The sequence below is a fragment of the Rhamphochromis sp. 'chilingali' genome (genome assembly GCF_963969265.1).
Source record: "Rhamphochromis sp. 'chilingali' genome assembly, chromosome: 11".
Classification (NCBI taxonomy): Eukaryota; Metazoa; Chordata; class Actinopteri; order Cichliformes; family Cichlidae; genus Rhamphochromis; species Rhamphochromis sp. 'chilingali'.
The window spans coordinates 1114439-1135543 of NC_137938.1; the positions used below are offsets into that span (position 1 = coordinate 1114439).

Sequence of the window (21105 nt, forward strand, 5' to 3'; positions counted from 1 at the left end):
CCAGGTGAAGCACAGGCAGAAGCAGAGGCCGGACCAGGCGTAACAGAAGCAGAAGATGGCTGGATGGGCGGCTCGGGCCCCCCAGCAGACGTGGCATGGTGCTGGACGGGCTCCTCGGGCCCTCCAGCTGACGTGGCATGAGGCTGGACGGGCTCCTCGGGCCCTCCGGCTGACGAGGCATGAGGCTGGTGCGGTTCTCCTGAACCCCCAGCTGACAAGGAAGGTTGCTGGACGGGCTCCTCGGGCCCTCCAGCTGACGAGGCATGAGGCTGGTGCGGTTCTCCTGAACCCCCAGCTGACAAGGAAGGTTGCTGGACGGGCTCCTCGGGCCCTCCAGCTGACGAGGCATGAGGCTGGTGCGGTTCTCCTGAACCCCCAGCTGACAAGGAAGGTTGCTGGACGGGCTCCTCGGGCCCTCCAGCTGACGTGGCGTGAGGCCGGGCGGGCTCCTCGGGCCCTCCAGCCGACGTGGCGTGAGGCCGGGCGGGCTCCTCGGGCCCTCCGGCTGACATGGCTTGAGGCTGTACAGGCTCCTCGGGCCCTCCGGCTGGAAGAGACGGCTGAAGCAGAAGGCAGTCTGAGGCGGAGAGAAAGCTCACGCCATTCCTAGCAGGCTGAGAAGCAGCCTGTACAGCTGACGTGGAAGGAAGCTGAACGGGCTCCTCGGGCCCTCCAGCTGACGAGGCATGAGGCTGAACGGGCTCCTCGGGCCCTCCAGCTGGAAGAGACGGCTGAAGCAGAAGGCAGTCTGAGGCGGAGAGAAAGCTCACGCCATTCCTAGCAGGCTGAGAAGCAGCCTGTACGGCAGACGTGTGGTCCCCTTTCGCTGTCTCGTGAACCTGGGCTTCGTGTGGCGCGACTGTGAGAGCAACGCTAGAAAAAATCCTGGATCCTACAGAGTCAGGAATATGGTCTATGGTTTCGTTGTGTGCTCCTTCAAAGCAGTCACACACAGGTCTTTCAGCTCTGGAGCCCAATTCCGTTATAGTCTCCGGCCTCGGCAAATCAATGCTTGTCTCACTCTGCTTCATAGAAGGGACTTGAGGCACGAAAACGCAGTCACTCACCGGAGTTAATGCGGTGCAACGGCGGCGCCGGCGCCGCCCCCTTCTTTTAGCTGGCACGATGGGCGCTGATGGCACCAATGCAGAGGGTGGCGTAGCGGCGGTCTCCCCGTCTTCCGCCCACATCCTTGCCAGAAATGAGGCAGGCGAAGTGAAGTCTAAGCGGATTGGAGACGGCGAGCGGCTGGTAGGCTGTGCAGCAGGTGAGAGGTCCTCCTCCGGGATGAGCCAGGGCTTCCACCGGAGCTCATCCTCCCGATAAGCCCGTAACACCTGCTGCCGCTCTTCCTCGCCAAAGTCTATGGCCTCCGTCGTCTCCGTGCGCCACGCCGTGCGGCCAGACCGCGGTGAAGACGCGGACGCCGACGGGGCGCGAGCGGAAGGTGTGACGGTGGCGAGCCTCACCGTTCCAACCGCAACTGCTTCCGGCTCGCGAAGCAGCGGGGAAACGGGACAACAGCAGGGCTCTGGTGGCACAGCCCGCACACTGGGCAGCCGTGGCTGCGGACGGAGTTGGAGAGCGGTGACGAGAAGGTCAGTGATCAGCGGGTGTAGTGCCTTCCATAGCCAGGGAAACACAGACATGCATACTCCCACTTGGCGGGCTAACTCCTCCCGTTCCTCCTCTTCGGAGCACTGCAGCCATTTACCACAGAGCGACTCCACCGTCTGGACGATCTCCCTCTCATGCGTCGCTGGGTCCGGCATGGTCGCGTCGTACTGTCACGGTCTGCGGAGGCAGACCGTGCGGAAATGTGTGTGGTGGTCCCAGGAGCGAACACAAGCGAGGATGCAGGAGTGGAGTTAAACAAAAGCGAGCCTTTTATTCTGGCTGATGAAAGGAACAAAACAGAGTGAGGGCAGCATAAGAGTAATAGTTAAACAGAAACCTAAACTGGACATAAACTAAGGCAAAGCTATGGCTGGAGATACGGAACACAGGGGGTGGTAACACAGACGACGCGACGCAGACTGTATGAAACACAGAGACTAAATACACATGAGGGATGATCAGGGGAAGTGACCACACATGGGAACGCAGCTGACACACATGAACTTAACAACAGGACAGGAGGAGTAAAACTGAATACACTGACAGTGAATGCAGGCCTTCAAAGTAAAACAGGAAACATGAGACATGAACCGGGGAGACATAGTACAGGGGGAGGTGACATAACTGACAGCATGAACTTGACAGTACAAGACACACAGACATAAACACACGAAGGGCAAGGGAGACGTAATGCAGGGGTGATATATACAAATGGCTGGACTACCTTAGAGAACCTAAACAAATAATAAACATCAAAATAGGCTAAGCATAACACACTGGGTCACATGACCCAGGACCATGACACAGATGGTTTGAAGAGGAGTGAAAGAAGCATCTGTGTCCACTGTGAGCGACCATCTTTGAACAGAGGGCGTGGCTTACGACACCAACTGTCTGCCATCTATAATCCAGTTTTGAGATCCTTCCCAGACGCCTTAACGCCCACTCACATCTTGGGTCAGGTCATCTCCATAGGTCACGTGTTAGGGTGAAGCATTGTCTCACAATGGTTTCAGTTGAAACCTCTGCTTATAATGACCCACACCCTTTCTCACACCTTGCCTCATGTGATGAGTCACAGGATCAGTAGTGTGTCAACAAGCCTCTTAAGGAACAACGCCCACTAGGGTTTAATTATCTGAGACTCTCCACCGTTTGGTTTTAGAACTGAAGAAGCTTCTTAGATAAGAGATGAATCATCTTCAAGAAACTTGAAGAAGTCCAGTCGCTTTTCTTTTCAAGCTCCTTAGATTACCATGAGCTGGATGATGGAGAACCTACACAGACACATTTGTTTGGAGATATCAAAACTGAAGAAATTATTAAATAAAATGCACTGTTGTAATTCTATTCATCTGTGCTTTATTCGATGATTTTCTTTCACAGTCCGGATATTTAATTAAATGATGTGGCAGATTAATAAAAGATGAGACTGAGATGATGACATGATTTCTCATCTGGTGATCCAAGGCATCCAAACTTCATTTGGGCATGCATCAGGAAAGAGGCAGGTGCTTTTCTTTAACTATGTGCTCACATACTTTGAGCCAAACAACTTTAATTTTTTAATTTTAATTTTATTTATACAGCGCCAGATCACAACGACAGTCCCCTCAAGGCACTTTATATTGTAAAGTAGACCCTACAATAATACATACAAAGCATTTCAAACCTTCAGTTCAATCATTTCAGACATTTGGAACAATATCGCTGCTTTTGGTACACATAGGGAAAAAGCTAACTTTCAAAAATAAAATGGCTTTCAGTCAAAGTAAATATACTATAAAACAGTTTTTGCCATGTACACAATGACACTAGTATTTGGCAAACTGCTAGTGAACATGCAGTGCTGACAAATGACAAATAACAACAACAGATGACATTTTGTTAATGTAATTTTTAAATTTATCATTATATTCTTTTCATCGTAACTTTCACAATAATTACTCTGTTTCTGCTGCCAACTGGTGAAATAATTTCAGAATTAGTTCAAATGACCCATTGCTCTCGCCCCAACCAATCACAGCAGATGGCTCCGCCCCTCCCTGAGCCTGGTTCTGCCAGAGGTTTCTTCCTGTTAAAAGAGAGTTTTTCCTTCCCACTGTTGCCAAAGTGCTGCTCATAGGGGGTCATATGATTGTTGGGTTTTTCTCTGTATGTATTATTGTAGGGTCTGCCTTACAATATAAAGCGCCTTGAGGCAACTGTTGTTATGAGTTGGCGCTGTATAAATAAAACTGAATTGAACTGAAATTAAATTGTTGTTGTCTTCACAATAGCAGTCCTTCTTGACAGCTCGTTAAAATCTGTCACATTAGAGATCATATGTGTCCTAACCTTGCCTTTGGTTATTTCAGAATAAACTTCCTCTCAGTATCTACATAACAAAATGCAAGATCCACAAATGCCTGTGTGTACAAGTCAAGGTCAAAGATTTGACTCAGATCAAAGTGTAAATGCTCCATCTCACTCTAATCCTGGAAAGGCTGTTAGTGCTGTCAGGGATCAAAACGCTGTCACTCTTATTCTTTTTCTCTACTTTACTTTTTTTTTTTGTGAATTCCCTGCAAAGAAAACGTACTGCAAATGCAATATTTGCTTTAAGGGTGTTTATTCTAAATTATCAGTGCCTTTGTATATAGTACTAAGAGAGGAACTATGGTATTCTAAAATTTTTCTGTGTGGAAGTCAGGCGTAGCATAAAAGTCTGTTAGGTGGTGCAGGACATGTATAAGGACAGCAGTATTGAGGTGGAGTGTGGGGTAGGAGTGGCATATGGGTTCAAAGTTGAGGTGGGATTACAGTGAGGATCACCTCTGACCCCTTCCTTGTTTGCAGTAGTGATGGACAAGTTGACAGGTGAGTTGGGTTTGTTGAATTAAACCTATAATAGACTGACGAACCTGTCCAGGGTACACCTTGCCTTTCAGCTTATAGCAGGGATGAGTGGGGATAAAATGATACATAGAGGTTAACATTGTATCTATTCTTTCCAGGATCTGTTTGCACTGGACGTGGAACCTTACCGGTACAGTGGTGTAAACATGACGGGTTTCAGGATACTCAACACTGAGAACAGCCAGGTGGCTTCTATCATCGAGAAGTGGTCCATGGAGCGACTGCAGGCTCCACCGAAACCTGACTCCGGATTACTGGACGGCTTCATGACTGTGAGTTTGGACAAAGTTCATGAATGTATAATGAAGCACTTTGCCAGAGTTTTGTTCACTGACATGCAGATGTGGACCCATGGTCAGTTACTTATTGATCTTTCTCAGAAACTGTTGTCATGGTGAGGAAGGAAATGAATGATGAAAGTAGGGGATTTCTTTGTTAATACAATTTGTAATTAAATGTGTTGCCACAGCTGTAGACTTCTATCAGACTGAGACAGAGGTACATTAATTTTTGCTGTTGATTGCTTCTTCAGTTTTGTCAGTGCTCTAACCTTCAGTGTGATGATATGATGCTTCCTTCTATGCAAGCTTGAAGTTTTACTCACGATTCCCATGATTAAAAACTCTGTATAATATCTCCCAATTCTCCTGGTTGTATATCCATTTAAGTAGGAGAAATACTTCAGTTGAGAGTCATGAAATTTGAACATTTATTACATTTATTACATATTATACTGCATCTCATGCACGTATTTCTTACTGTGGTTGACGAATTGGACAGTGGAAATAACCTTGTGATTTTCCCAGTGGTTTTCAGGCATCAAGTCACTAATGGCATAAAACAGTGTTCTAGAAATGATAGTCTTCTCCATCCATCTTCTTCCGCTTTATCCGAAGCCGGGTCGCGTGGGCAGCAGCCTAAGCAGAGAAGCCCAGACCTCCCTCTCCCCAGCCACCTCCTCCAGCTTATCTGGGGGAACACCCAGGCATTCCCAGGCCAGCCGAGAGATATAATCGCTCCAGTGTGTCCTGGGTCTGCCCCGGTGCCTCCTCCTGGTGGGACATGCCCGGAACATCTCACCCAGGAGGCATCCTTGTCAGATGCCTGAACCACCTCAGCTGGCTCCATTCGATGTGGAGGAGCAGCTGCTCTACTCTGAGCCCCTCCTGGATGGCTGAACTTCTCACCCTATCTCTAAGGGAGAGGCCAGCCACCCTTCAGAGGAAGCTCATTTCCACCACTTGTATTCACAATCTCGTTCTTTCAGTCACTACCCACAGCTAGTGACCATAGGTGAGGGTAGGGACGTAGATCGACCGGTAAATTGAGAGCTTCGCTTTTACACTCAGCTCTCTCTTCACCACGACGGACCGGTGCAGCATCCGCAAAGGGCAGCCCTGGTGGAGCCCATCACCCACCGGGAACGAGTCCGACTTATTGCCGGCAATGCGAACCATGCTCTTGCAACGGTTGTATAGGGATCGAATGGCCCGTAGCAATGGGCCAGACACCCCATACTCCTGCAGCACCTCCCACAGGACCCCCCGAGGGACACGGTCGAATGCCCTCTCCAAGTCCACAAAACACATGTAGACTGGTTGGGCAAACTCCCATGCACCCTCAAGTATCCTGGAGAGGATAAAGAGCTGGTCCAGTGTTCCGCGACCAGGACAAAAACCGTATTGTTCCTCCTGTATGAGATTCGACTAGCGGACGAACTCTCCTTTCCAGCTAACTGACATAGACTTTCCCAGGGAGGCTGAGGAGTGTGATCCCCCTGTAGTTGGAACACACCCTCCGGTCCCACTTCTTAAAGATGGGGACCACCACCCCGGTCTGCCAGTCAAAGGGTACTGCCCCTGATCTCCACGCAACAATGTAGAGGCGTGTTAACCAGGACAGCCCTACAATGTCCAGAGCCTTCAGGAACTCGGGGCGGACCTCATCCACACCAGGGGCTCTGCCACCAAAGAGTTGTTTAACTGCCTCAGTGACCTCGCCCCCGGAAATTGGCGGGTCATTCCCCTCATCCCCAGACTCTGCTTCCTCCTCGGAAGACGTGTCAGTGGGATTAAGGAGGTCCTCGAAGTATTCCTTCCACCACCCGAGAATTTTCTCAGTCAAAGTCAGCAGCGCTCCGCCAGCACTATACACAGTGCAGGTAGAGCATCGCTTTCCCCTCCTGAGGCGCCTGATGGTTTGCCAGAATCTCTTCGAGGCAGTCCGAAAGTCTTTTTCCATGGCCTCTCCGAACTCCTTCCACACCCGAGTTTTTGCTTAGTGGTGCCATGTGCACTTATGGACACTCTTATGTTCGAACAAGGTGTTCGTTATGGCCAAACTATGATTTGCACAGAAATCCAATAACAAAACACCGCTCGGGTTCAGATCAGGGAGGCCGTTCCTTCCAATCACGCCCCCCCCAGGTCTCGCTGTTGTTACCTACATGAGCATTGAAGTCTCCCAGTAGGACAACAGAGTCTCCAGATGGAGCACCTTCCAGCACTCAAAGAAGGCTGGGTACTCTGAACTGCCACTCGGCGCATAAGCGCAGATGACAGTCAGGACCCATTCCCCGACCCTAAGGTGCAGGGAACAAACCCTCTCATCCACCGGGAAGAACCCCAACATACCGGCAGCAAGCCGAGGGGATATTAGAATACCCACCCCGCCCGTCGCCTCTCACCAGGGGCAACTCCAGACTGAGACAGAGTCCAGCCCCTCTCCAGGAGGCTCGTTCCAGAGCCCAAGCCATGCATAGAGGTGAGCCCGGCTATATCTAGCCGGTACCTTCCAACTTCATGCACTCAGGCTCCTTCCCCACCAGAGAGGTGACATTCCATGTCCCAATTGCCAGTCTTGGTAGCCGAGGATCAGTCCTCCAGGGCCTCTGCTCCTGGGCGCCGCCCGGCACACAATGCACCCGACCCCTATGGCGCCTCCTGCCGGTGGTGGGCCTGCGGGAGGATGGGCCCATGTCCCCTTTTCGGGCTGCCCCATGGACTAAGGCCCGGCCACCGGATGCTCGCCCTCGGGCACCCTCACCGGTCCTGGCTCTAGGGCAGGGTAAACTGTTCCCTCGAGGGTCTAAGGGTCTTCTGAATCGCTCTTTGTCTGGTCGCTCACCCAGGACCAATTTGCCCCCAGACAACATAGCCCCTGGGATCCCTAGGACACACAAACCCCTCCACCACGATAAGGTAGCGATTCACGGAGAGGCAGACTTCTTAGGATGTATATTCGCTGGTTTCTCTTACCATAACGTCCGAGGCAGCTTGCTGGAGTCAGGCGGACTACCTTTGTGACCCGAGTTCCAAACGAGTTCCAGGTGTGATGAGAAGCATCTCTGTCGCTGTGATCTGAAACGTCTCTGATCAGAGCACACTGTGTGTAATAGCTGTTCCTCCATACTGTTTACTGGGAACTCGGCCAAAAAGTGTCAAACCAGCAGAGACAAGGAATGGGAAGGGAAATAAAGTAATGGAGCAGGACAGAGAAATGAGATGGTGGGAGGAATGAAAAAAGAAAAATAAAGATAGAAAGTGGGTGAAGGGAAGTTAGGAGTGAAAGTCCTTGTGTTATATTTCCACAATGACTGTTGAGGTGTTATATGTTAGGCCAAATGTAGCCATTTGGTCTGATGCCAGTTGGAACGCATTGGCAGCACTGGCAGCCGCACCAGCAGCAGCTGATGTTGGCTGCTGATTGAAAACATTAGATTGCCTCAGGAGAATAGCAGATTGTTTTTTTTTTCTAAGAGCAACAACTTGCTGAGTCATGTTTCTGGATTGATATTGGAAAGTGGGTGTTACTCAGTTTAAGCTGTTTTGTTAGATTTGTGGTTCAATCAATAGTTTCCCACTTGAGACCTAAAATGGACTGTGTGTGTAATAACTGGACATTTTCACTGAACACTTAAAGCTTAGGGTGTTTTTATTGCTACTAGCTTCCAGCAGAAGCAGCAAGTCCTACAGTCGTGCTGATATCTCGAATCCATGGATAAAAAAAAACAAGCTAAATAATAAGGTCTTTTCACTTTGTAGTGCACCACAGAGATTAATCAGACAAATCAAGCTGTGCAGTTATTTTTGGATCAGTAACAGGCAAAGATTTATGTGTGTGAGGAGTGTGCTGTGACCCTGCTCATCAGTGAATTAATAGCTGGTGTTAGCTGGGGATTGATTAATTAGACAAATGGCAATCAGTTAGCAGCTAAAGCATATCGACATGACGGGAGGTTCCACAGCTTCATCTGTGTGTCGTGTTTAAGGTTCCATGTTGCATATCAAAATGACAACTTGAAACAAAATACTGTAACACGTTTTCTTGATGTTCTAAACAAAGCATTACAATTAAATCCAGATGTTCATATGGAGTTCTGGACACAGTTCATGCTCTGCAGTATGGAGTGGTAGAGAAAACTCTGATGTCGCTGTGTACAGTTTTCTGTTTGGATCTTTACTGACAGCTCAGAATATTTTATCAAAAGGAACTCATGGCATTACGACATCAACAGTTAAGATCATAAATGTTTTCAACTTTGCATCTGTACAACACCAGAGTGGATTTTTAATTACACAATCAAGATTTGAAGGAAAAGCAGAAGGTTTTGGTGGTGTTGTTGCTGCTGCTACTAACAGGATTGTGTTCCGCTTTCAGAATGATGCAGAGGACCAAATCTGAGTCTCCTGCATTGGTTTAGGATGTTTACTTAAGCAAAAAAGAGAATGTTACAGATCAAATAAATTGCTCTCATTTATCCACTTTATTCCACTCAATTTAGCACCGATCAAAAACTGTGTGATCCACAGACCTCCTCTTCCACTCCACAGTATTAATGTACTACTTACATGTATATCACCACACAAGTACCTAGAAAAAAGAAGCATTTCCACTATTTTGTGAGGGACACATCAGCCTAATGTTACATGAACCTTATTTAAGAGTAAAAGCACTACATGTTACTATAAACTTATCCATAAACATATCCATGCCTTTGTGACCTCCAGATTAGATTATTGTAACTCACTCTACTCTGGACTCCACCTCGCTCACCTCCAATGATTACAGCTCGTTCAGAATGCTGCGGCTCGTCTCCTAACCGGAACTAGAAAGTTTGGCTCTATTACTGCAGTGCTCCCTGATTTACATCGGCTGACTCCTAAACTTCGTATTGAAGTTCTGCTGCTTATGTTCAAATGCCTAAACAACCTTGTGCCTGACTATCTCGCCGACCTCCTCAGTCTCTATACTCCCAGCTGTTCTTTACGATCATTTGGTCAGTTTCTTCTGGCCCAGCCCAGGCACCGTCTGAAGACTGGGGGTGGTCGTGCCTTTGCCTCTGTAGCATCAAACCTTCCTGCTACCATTCGTGCCTCTGACTCCATTCAATCCTTTAACCCTCTCAGGCTCAAATTAAACTTTTTGTTGCTAATGCACAACCAAGTCCTGCAGTGGTACTTCTGAGTAAAAAAACCTAAATAAGTATGGGGGGTAATCAGGTTGTTAGTTTTTAACTGTTGCAAATTGGCAGCGCCTGCCTTGAGAAGGGTTAAAGCACGCTTGAAAACTTACCTATTTAACCCGGCTTTTCCTACTTGTGAATTTTCAGCGCTCACTAACTGCTGTATCGCTACTCATTTCTCAGCTCTCCCTATCTCTACTTATTAATGCCTTTGTTTACCTTGTTTTAATGACTTACTGTTCAGTGTAATCATTTCCTGTTTATTCCTTACTGCGAAGCACTTTGGTGTACCCTCAGTTTTAAACGTGCTATATAAATCAAATTGTATTATATATTACCATTTGACTCCCTAATTTGACTCTTATAAGATTAACAGAGTTTAGCAGAGAGATACCCCTAAAACTAGCAAACAAAAAAAAAGATTCAGGCAGTGACAGCGCATCAGGAAGGAAATACAGGAAATTCCCACGAGTTCTAGACTCATTCATTCAGTTAATAAAAACAGCACTTTCATTTTCTACCATATATATGTGTAATATATTTTTATAAAAGTGCCAATAATCCCTAAATACTTAATGCAAAGTTTTTGTTTAACACGTTGGTTCAGACCAGAGCAATCGATGGTCATTTTATGTTTCTCCCATTTCCAAATAATCACGTCAGCTACGTCAGCTTCTCACCAACGTTCTTGGTATCGGTCTTGTTAGCTATTCTAGTATTCTGCAGGTCTACAGTCTTGTCCCTGACATCTCTTAACAGCTCTGTCGTCTTGCCCGTGATGATTATGTGGACAGGTGTGGTTTATACACTTAATGAAGTGAGATCAGGAATATCTGTAATTGATTGATTGACTGTAATCTGTGTGCCACATGGGCACACAGCCAATCTGTGGGAGCCAGAATTCTGGTTGGGTCAGAGGAGACCAAACGCTTATTCACTCAATAACATGCAAATGAATGTCTAATTTTATTTATAGCTGTAAAATGAGGCCTGATTCCATTTCATTGTGATGAGTTTCACCTCTGTGCACAGCTGAGCATTGACTGAGTCATTAAGACTATTAGTTCTTTCATAATTCTCAGGACATTTAAATGAGAAGCTCAAGCTGAACATTCTTGCATCCATGGAAGATGCATTTACAGGACGAAGACATAGCTGACAAGTACAGTCCAAGACTGCATAACTCTACCAAGACTGATAATTCCCTCCAGACCATGAATGTTTTTGTAACACTGGTGGTGCAATACTAGACCTGTTAGTGCTACTTCTTGCCTTCTTTGCATGTAGTGCGGGCAGTATAGTTACCTTTAACCACAGTACGCGGACAGAAGGGAAATATGGACCAGATCAGACAGGTTCTAGATTCGTAGGAGCCAAGGGTGTATGACAACAGAGGACTTGTACACAGTAGGTGTAGAAAACACAATTGCATTTATTAGCAATTATTAAAGTTGTGCACATTTAACAAAAGTAGAGCGCGCTTCTTGAAAACAAAATAAAATAAACCCCACAAATGGTCGACCTAAGGATATATTGTCTTTTGTGTCTTTTTTTTAAAAGTCAATTTCAGTCTTTCAATGTTCAGTAGTCACTCAGTGTGTTTGTAACCAGTCGGGTTACAATCTACCAGTTCATCCGGCTCTTTGGGCTGGGCTCGCCATCCAGTACTGGAAAAGGGATCCTCGATTCTTCTCAGGTCCTCAAAACCAATCCAATCCAAATAAGCAAAGGAAAAAACCTGACCTGGGGACCAGGCCAGAACACAGTAGTTCAACATTTAAGCTATCATGCCTGTAACTTATTATTACTACTGGTTGCTTGTAGTGCTTCTAAATTTTCTTCAAAATATTCTATGTTGTACAACAAATTATTCTCATTTCAAAGGGAAAAAGTGCATAGGAAACACACATTTAAAACAATACAAAATAGCTCAGCAGTGCATTAAAAATACACATTGGCTTGAGACTTATCAAGTTTCAGCTAAGTGCAGGTGAAGGCACTTAATTTCACGTTGCTAATACTTAATTGTGCAGAACTATAATTAGCACCATGAGAAAAGTGAACATGTGCTAACATAACGTCGCACAAAACCATACATTATACATCAATACCACAGTAATGTGACATAAACCTTTAAAGAACATCTCGTATGCAGTGCAGCAGACTCAGTGCTAATTGCTTTAGCCTCAGAAAAGGCACTTTCATTGCAAAATGGCTAACAAAAGTTAGCATCGGAGCTAGCGGCAAGTAGCATGCTATGCTAGCGCACGTGTACTGCCTGGGACTTACCATGCAAAGCAACAAATGCTACACGGGGCTTCACAGTGCTCACGTTGGCTCACGGCCTCTGGAATACAGTATCACTCTTATTATTCTCGCCGAAAAAAGGACTTTCACTATCCAGCTAGCTTCTTCGCCGCACGGGTAAACTGCTCTTTCACCGTCTGTGTCTCTGGCGTATCTTACTGGCACACGAAGGCACGCACAGGTGTCTCAGCAGCGCACAGACTGGGGGGAGGGTCAGACCGGCCAATGATTGGTCGCTCAGTGGATCTGACAAACACACTCTAAAGGACTAAGTCCTGCCCCCACACCATCTATATACCACATATACATATGTACATATTAAACTTATGTTTACATGCTTTTTATCAGTATTTATTATAATTAATTTTGTTTTTATCAATATTTATTCCCATCGTGAGAGTATGAATATTTATACTTTTAATCCCGTTTTTAACACTGGGTTACACTATCCCCTCTTAGAATCATGCAAGTCCCTTTGCATGGGATAGCTAAACGGTAATGACAGGGGAACCAGCCTTCATGGGGATGACCACAGAATCTTGTTCTGTCAAGGCACTGGTAAAAGCCAGGCTTAGACCTTGAAACAGGGACTGGGTAATGGAAACGAGAGGATTTCCCAACCGACTATATTGCAGTCGTTCTGGTTGGGTTCTTGTTCTCTCTGAGCGCCTTACAGTCGCTGTGGCTTCACTCTCAGTATTTGACTGACTTGAGTTTGCTTGATTATCATTTGAGTTGTCTTCTTCCACTGGCCCATCACAGGTAGATCCATCGGGTAAGTTGGCATCACTCTCGCTTTCATTGTCAGTGGTTGAGTGTTCCACCATGGTTTCACTCTCCTCTAGGCTTCCATATCCAAGTGGATTTCCACATTCAGGTAAGTTGTCACATCCGGTTAAATTGTCAGCTCCAATCAAGTTGTCATGTTCATGTAAGTTGTCTCCTCCAGGCAGGTTGTCATGTTCATGTAAGTTGTCTCCTCCAGGCAAATGAGTTTCAGTATGATCGTGATCATTAGGGTGTGTCTTTGGCTGGGGAATCTCATAGACTCGAGTGACCTTTATGGGCTCTTGAAGAGGTTCCTCTCTGAACCAACAGATATCCTCATCTTCCAGTTCTGAATGATCACATTCCTCATGTTGTTTAGGTGATTGCCTTGTTTTTGGTTTGCGTACATGAGTTGGTTGGACAGGTTTCTCTTCAACAGGGGCAAGAAAACCACAAGGGAGCAAGAGATCGCGGTGGACTGTGCGGACTGGGCCCTCTTTTGTTAGGGGTTTTATACTGTAGACGGGCAAGTCACCTGCTTGGTTCACCACAACGTGAATATCAGTCTCCCACTTGTCGGCTAGCTTGTGCTTGCCTCTGAGACGGACTGCACGCACCAAAACTCTGTCACCTGGCTCTAGTTTTGAGGGTTTCACTCGCATATCAAATCTTGTTTTGTTTCTTTCTGCCATTTTGTTAGCATGGTCTGTTGCTAGTTTGTAGGTCTCTTGTAGAGTTGCCTTTAGTTTTGTTATGTACTGAGAATGCGACTTGAAACTTTTGTTGTTAAAGGGCAGCCCAAATGCTAGATCGACTGGCAATCTTGGCTGACGGCCAAACATTAACTCATATGGGGCAAAACCGGTTGTATCATTTTTCGTACAATTGTACGCATGAACGAGTGGTTTGACATAGTTGTGCCACTGAGTTTTGTCCTTTTCCTCAAGAGTACCTAGCATACTTAGTAACGTTCTATTGAAACGTTCTACCGGGTTTCCTCTGGGGTGATAGGGTGTTGTCCGGATTTTGCGAATGCCCATGATCTTGCAAAGCTCTTGGATAATGTGGGACTCAAAGTCGGGACCTTGATCGCTATGCAATCGTTCGGGTATCCCGTAGTGGACTATGAAGTTGTCCCAAAGGGCTTTTGCAACGGTCTGAGCTTTCTGATTGCTGGTAGGGATGGCTAATGAATATTTCGTGAAATGATCGGTTAATACAAGCACATCCTTTACATTACTTCGATCAGGCTCAATGGACAGGAAGTCCATGCAGACTAATTCGAGGGGTCTGGTGGATTTGATATTCACAAGTGGAGCTGCTTTTTCTGGAGGAGTTTTACGTCTTACACAGCGGTTGCATGTTTTGATCTTATGTTCTATATATGCTGCCATGCGAGGCCAATAGAACCTTGTTCGGGCAAGATCTAAGGTACGTTCAGTGCCTAAGTGGCCCATGTCACAGTGGAGGCTTTGGAAGACTGAGTCACGGAGCTGTTCAGGTAAGACAAGCTGGTAGGTAACATCTCCTCCATCTTGGCGAGTTCGATACAGGATGTTATTGTGCATCTCCAATCGATTGAGCTCTCGGAGTAGAAGGTTGATGTCAGGAAGTTCAGCTCGCACAGTTGGTGGGACCTTTTCTCCAGTTTCAATTTGTGCAATAACTTCCCTCAGACAAGGGTCTGTTCTTTGTTCGTTTGTGATCTGTTCAAGGGACATATGGGGTATAACAGGAAGACCACCACAGTCATTTTCATTGACAAAGTCACCTGGAATGGCAGCTGCAGAAATGGCTAGCGAGTGAACCAAAGGGATGGTGTCATTTTGAGAGCTGCATACAAGGTGTTTCTCACAAATAGCAGACACTACTTCAGGACTTAAACTGCTGTCAGGTAGGGACAGGTGAGTCTGTGTGAACTGCTGTATGCGGTCGAGCTCTTTTTGGGACACTGCGTCGTTAAGCAACTCGCCATGTGGCCGTCTAGAAAGGCCATCTGCATCTGAGTTAAGCTTGCCTGCTCTGTACTGGAGCTTAAAGCTAAACGTTGACAGGGCAGCTAGCCATCTGTAACTCATGGCATCCATCTTAGCAGTAGTTAATATGTACGTCAGAGGATTATTGTCTGTTACGACAGTAAACTGATTTCCATATAAGTAATCTGCAAACTTTTCCGTTACTGCCCACTTCAAAGCTAAGAACTCTAACTTATGGGCGGGATAACGAGATTCACTCCTAGACAACCCACGGCTTGCATAAGCTATCACCCTAGTCTGGCCATTCTGCTCTTGATAGAGCGCGGCGCCAAGCCCTGTAGTGCTGGCGTCCGTATGGAGCGTATATGGCAGTTTAGGGTCAGCAAAACCCAATACAGGCGCAGTACTGAGCTTTTCAATGATGGTTTTGAAAGCAAAATCACAAGAGGGAGTCCATCGCTCGCCGAAAGGTGTCTTGGGGTCATGGTACTGGACAGACTTAGCTTTAGGCTTTGTGCTTTTGCGCAAAGGAGGGTAGCCTGATGTTAAGTCAGTGAGGGGCTTAACGATACTCGAAAAGTTCTTAATGAACCGCCTGTAGTACCCTGAAAAGCCTAAGAATGAGCGGAGCTGTTTAAGATCACGGGGCACAGGCCAGGTACTTAAGGCTTCCACCTTTTCAGGGTCAGTCTCCACTCCCTTGCTGGACACAATATGCCCAAGATATCTGACAGAAGTTTGGAAAAATTTGCATTTTTCGGGTGAGAGTTTGAGCCCATATTCTTTCAGGCGATCAAGAACTTTCATTAAGCGAGCCTCATGTTCTTCAAGTGTCTTGGAGAATACAATGATGTCATCGAGAAACACGATCACTTCGCGCAGGTTCATGTCGCCCATACATTTCTCCATGAGCCGCTGGAATGTGCTGGGGGCGTTTGTAATGCCTTGGGGCATTCTATTAAATTCCCAAAAGCCGATGGGACATACGAACGCCGTCTTTGGTTTGTCCAGCTCCTCCATCTCAATTTGGTAGTACCCAGATTTTAAATCCAGGACAGAGAACCATTGCGACCCGATCAAGGTGGAAAACGTTTCCTCCAAATTGGGGAGAGCGTAAGCATCTTTTATAGTCTGCGCGTTAAGCTTTCTGTAGTCGATACAGAGGCAGACTTCACCATTTTTCTTCCGCACGACTACAATGGGTGAAGAGAAAGGGGAGGTAGATTCCCTGATCACGCCAGCTTCTTGCAGTTCTTTGAGGTGCTTACGGACTGCCTCCAGGTCGTTCGGATGTATGGGACGCGCTCTATGCTTGAACGGTGTTTCATCTGACAATCTGATTGTGTGTTTCACTTGATCCGTCTTTCCAAAGTCAAGATCATTCTGTGCAAACACTTCGGGCATTTGGCTTAGTTTTTCGGTTATGCGCTCCTTCCATTCAGCGCTAATAGGGGAAGAGTCAAAGTTATATGTTACATTTGACTTCTGCTCAGTTCGGGATCTTGGAGTTCTCACTGAGTGTTCGTGAGATAGAACTCTTTGATATGCACTGACTTCTCCGATGACACAATTTAGAGGGATTGTCACATCATGTTCGGATTCATTGGTGAGTATAACTGGTACAAGGTAAGGTGCTCGTTCAGGTAGGTCTATGAGACAAGGTTTCACAAGGATGTCACCAGGTAAGGCTGACATTCGTGGATACTCTAACAAGACAGACTTTTCACCGTTACCGGCTGACACAGCTACAGCACCATCTAGAACAACAGTTTGGCCTGCTGGAATCAACTGTGGCTCTTTGTTGTGCATCGTCACTAAACCAAGACTACTGTCTTTGGACTGTTTGTGTCGTGACTCAAGAACTTTTAGAACTGCCCTATAGCCATATGGCAGGTTCAGCTGCAGTTCATGGCATGTGTTAGAGTACAGCTCATAAAGTACATCTAATGTGTTTGTCCCAATTAGCACTAAGGACTGAGAAGCTGTGCGCACATCGGGGACAACTAAGGCAAGTGTCGGCACTTCAGCTTCAATGCCAAGGAAGTCCTTTGGGAAAGTGACATGCAGTTCAATGTAGCCTAAGTAAGGCACAGACTGACCGTTGGCACCCTCAACTTCTAAAAGTTCAAACAATGGCTTAATCTCATGAGAGGACAAATGCTGACGATAGTAGGACTCGGGGACTGTAGTCACCTGGGAACCAGTATCTAGCAAACAACTCACTGTGTGACCATTAACTTTCACTTGTGCAGTACTCTTCGTACCAATTAGACCTTTAGGAAAGTCGAAGGAATCTGATCTTGTGTGTGACTTTAGGCTGGCACGCTTTTTAGGTGAAGCTTTTTGTTTAACCTGGGTGGGACGGGTTAACAAAGCATCAGCCTCCATTTGTCCCGCAACGGAGGCAGAATTTAGTTTAAAGAAAGCTGGTCATTCTGCCTGTCCCATATCTGCCTTCTCACTCTTAATTCCTTTCGTTTTGCAACTACAAGGGCAGGATTGGGCTCTGACTCACAAGTGGCTACTATATGTCCATCTTCCCCACAGCGGAAGCAATACCAGGGCTTGGGCCTAGTACTGCGGCGGCTGGGTGGAGGTGAGTCTTCAGGTTTGGCATGGTCAGGTTTTTTATTTTCAGGTTTCCTTGTTCGAACTGTCTTCAGTGTTGCTTGTTTCTTTGGCTTCACAACGGCAGCTAATTGGCTTTTTAGATCGGCAACTTGTTTTTTCAGCTCTTCTAGACTATCTGACTGTGCTTGGCGAACATCTGCATTTGTTTCAGTGACCGTCTGTTCATGAGACACTGCTTTTGGTTTCGTGGCGCTAAAGTGTTTCTTCATTCGCGTGTTTTTAACTTCTTGTCGGTTTTCTGCAGTACGCAGGAGAAGCAATAGCTCTGCATAAGTGGGCGGCTCCTTATGCTTTAGCTCCAATTGCAACTCCGTTAGCAAGTTATCATCCCAGCAGCCTCTGTAAAACTGTTTAAGAAGCTGCTTATTTACTTCATGTGGTTCAAGCCCACCTCTGCGCACGGTGTGATTGACTGCCACCTGCAAACGAAGCAGATAAGCAGAGGGCTTTTCACCATGATCTTGGAGGGTGTTCATGAAGCGTACAAACAGTTCCTCACCATCTTCGACGGTGCCAAAAGCTGAATCCAGAAGTTTAAGATAGTCTGCAGGAGTGGCTTCTGGCCCAAGAGGGCGGATGACATCAGAAGCGGGAGCAAGGAGACTTTCAAGAATCTTACGAGTTTTTCCCAACTCGGACAAAGAAGCATCTTCCATCAACAAGTCAACATGAGAACGCCATGTTTCATAGTCAGCTTCGCTGTAAGGTCTGGGTATCTTGCCAGAGAAAGCTCTGAGTCTTAATGTAGAGTGAGCATGTGATGTCTTTTCAACACTCTTGACAACATGCTCGACTACTACTTTCTGAACCTCTGGTGGGTTGAGGTCAGTTGGACTCAACATTTGAGGTGTCAAGTTTGGTCTCATGGGGCGTTGGAATGTGCCCTGAATGGGTTCAGGAGGGTGAGGCAGTTCAGTTAAGACTGAAGGTGAGGCTCCAAGTTGTGTGGATCCTACCACAGGGCAAGTCTGATCAGCAGCATCATTTTCAGGGTTTCTCTCAGCTGTCTCAGCAGCTTCAATGGTGTTCCCTATTGTGGATAGGGCCTCCCGCAACACTTCTTCGAAATCCTTCCCACTTAACTTGGCTAAACCCTTCAGGTTGCTAATGTAAGCCTCAGTAACACTGCCCCCTACGGTCTTAGTATAGACGTCAGTTAAGGCTCGAATGCGGTAACTGACATCTGGATTGTCAGTGGACTGTAAGAGGTAAGGCAGCTTAGGTGCTAATATTTCAACGGCTGCACCGGACTCGAACTCTACAATCTGGCTTTTGTGGAATGCAGAAGAGTCATCATCGACAGCGAGTACTCTACGAATAGTACCATGTTGCTCCAGAAACTCAAATACCTCTTTGTCTTTCTCTCTATCTGTAACACCGCTAACAATAATGGCATTTGGTACTTTAACGGCATACTTCTCGACAAAATCCATTTTCACAGTATGTGAGCATTTGATCAAAGGTCAAAGAGGATTCCAATGTTGTCACACAACACTCTAGGCTCCTGGCTGGCTCGCCACTTTTTTTTATGTAACACTGGTGGTGCAATACTAGACCTGTTAGTGCTACTTCTTGCCTTCTTTGCATGTAGTGCGGGCAGTATAGTTACCTTTAACCACAGTACGCGGACAGAAGGGAAATATGGACCAGATCAGACAGGTTCTAGATTCGTAGGAGCCAAGGGTGTATGACAACAGAGGACTTGTACACAGTAGGTGTAGAAAACACAATTGCATTTATTAGCAATTATTAAAGTTGTGCACATTTAACAAAAGTAGAGCGCGCTTCTTGAAAACAAAATAAAATAAACCCCACAAATGGTCGACCTAAGGATATATTGTCTTTTGTGTCTTTTTTTTAAAAGTCAATTTCAGTCTTTCAATGTTCAGTAGTCACTCAGTGTGTTTGTAACCAGTCGGGTTACAATCTACCAGTTCATCCGGCTCTTTGGGCTGGGCTCGCCATCCAGTACTGGAAAAGGGATCCTCGATTCTTCTCAGGTCCTCAAAACCAATCCAATCCAAATAAGCAAAGGAAAAAACCTGACCTGGGGACCAGGCCAGAACACAGTAGTTCAACATTTAAGCTATCATGCCTGTAACTTATTATTACTACTGGTTGCTTGTAGTGCTTCTAAATTTTCTTCAAAATATTCTATGTTGTACAACAAATTATTCTCATTTCAAAGGGAAAAAGTGCATAGGAAACACACATTTAAAACAATACAAAATAGCTCAGCAGTGCATTAAAAATACACATTGGCTTGAGACTTATCAAGTTTCAGCTAAGTGCAGGTGAAGGCACTTAATTTCACGTTGCTAATACTTAATTGTGCAGAACTATAATTAGCACCATGAGAAAAGTGAACATGTGCTAACATAACGTCGCACAAAACCATACATTATACATCAATACCACAGTAATGTGACATAAACCTTTAAAGAACATCTCGTATGCAGTGCAGCAGACTCAGTGCTAATTGCTTTAGCCTCAGAAAAGGCACTTTCATTGCAAAATGGCTAACAAAAGTTAGCATCGGAGCTAGCGGCAAGTAGCATGCTATGCTAGCGCACGTGTACTGCCTGGGACTTACCATGCAAAGCAACAAATGCTACACGGGGCTTCACAGTGCTCACGTTGGCTCACGGCCTCTGGAATACAGTATCACTCTTATTATTCTCGCCGAAAAAAGGACTTTCACTATCCAGCTAGCTTCTTCGCCGCACGGGTAAACTGCTCTTTCACCGTCTGTGTCTCTGGCGTATCTTACTGGCACACGAAGGCACGCACAGGTGTCTCAGCAGCGCACAGACTGGGGGGAGGGTCAGACCGGCCAATGATTGGTCGCTCAGTGGATCTGACAAACACACTCTAAAGGACTAAGTCCTGCCCCCACACCATCTATATACCACATATACATATGTACATATTAAACTTATGTTTACATGCTTTTTATCAGTATTTATTATAATTAATTTTGTTTTTATCAATATTTATTCCCATCGTGAGAGTATGAATATTTATACTTTTAATCCCGTTTTTAACACTGGGTTACATTTTCAGTCCATCAAACAAGAACAAGGTTTGTGGCATTTTCTTGAAAAGATCGACACAATGCCTCAGATCAGGAAGATGATTAAATAAACTCATAAAGATTGTATTATTTAGCAACTGTCAGTGTAGGACAAATCAGATAAATTAACTCTGCACCTCTTACCTTTATGTCACCTTCAATTAATCAAGTGGCAAAGAAACGCTGCCCTGAGTTGTGGCTTAACATGCACAACGTGAGTGACCTTACAAGCACCATCGCCTCATTACCATAGTATCTCTCCGTGTTAATTGCCTTAGCTGCTGTCTGATTCACTGTGTGGCCTGCAATTTTCAAAGTGGTTCAAAAAATACTTGGGCATGTCTGTAATTACTGCATTTATTTCTTTATCA

General features: G+C 46.0%; 1 protein-coding gene and 1 long non-coding RNA gene across 2 annotated transcripts in view; one reads left to right on the forward strand and one right to left on the reverse strand.

Moving 5' to 3' along the window:
• grik2 (glutamate receptor, ionotropic, kainate 2) overlaps positions 1 to 21105 on the forward strand; it is a 346902-nt gene that overhangs the window by 114961 nt on the left and 210836 nt on the right. The window contains exon 7 of the mRNA XM_080897244.1: positions 4614 to 4787. Within this exon, the coding sequence (XP_080753370.1) occupies positions 4614 to 4787 (174 nt within the window). The remainder of the gene's footprint in view (positions 1 to 4613; positions 4788 to 21105) is intronic.
• Positions 19378 to 20710, reverse strand: LOC308406310. Its single transcript, XR_013973509.1, has 2 exons — positions 20255 to 20710; positions 19378 to 19708 (listed from the first exon to the last, which is right to left on the reverse strand). It is a non-coding gene; the product is annotated as an uncharacterized lncRNA (long non-coding RNA).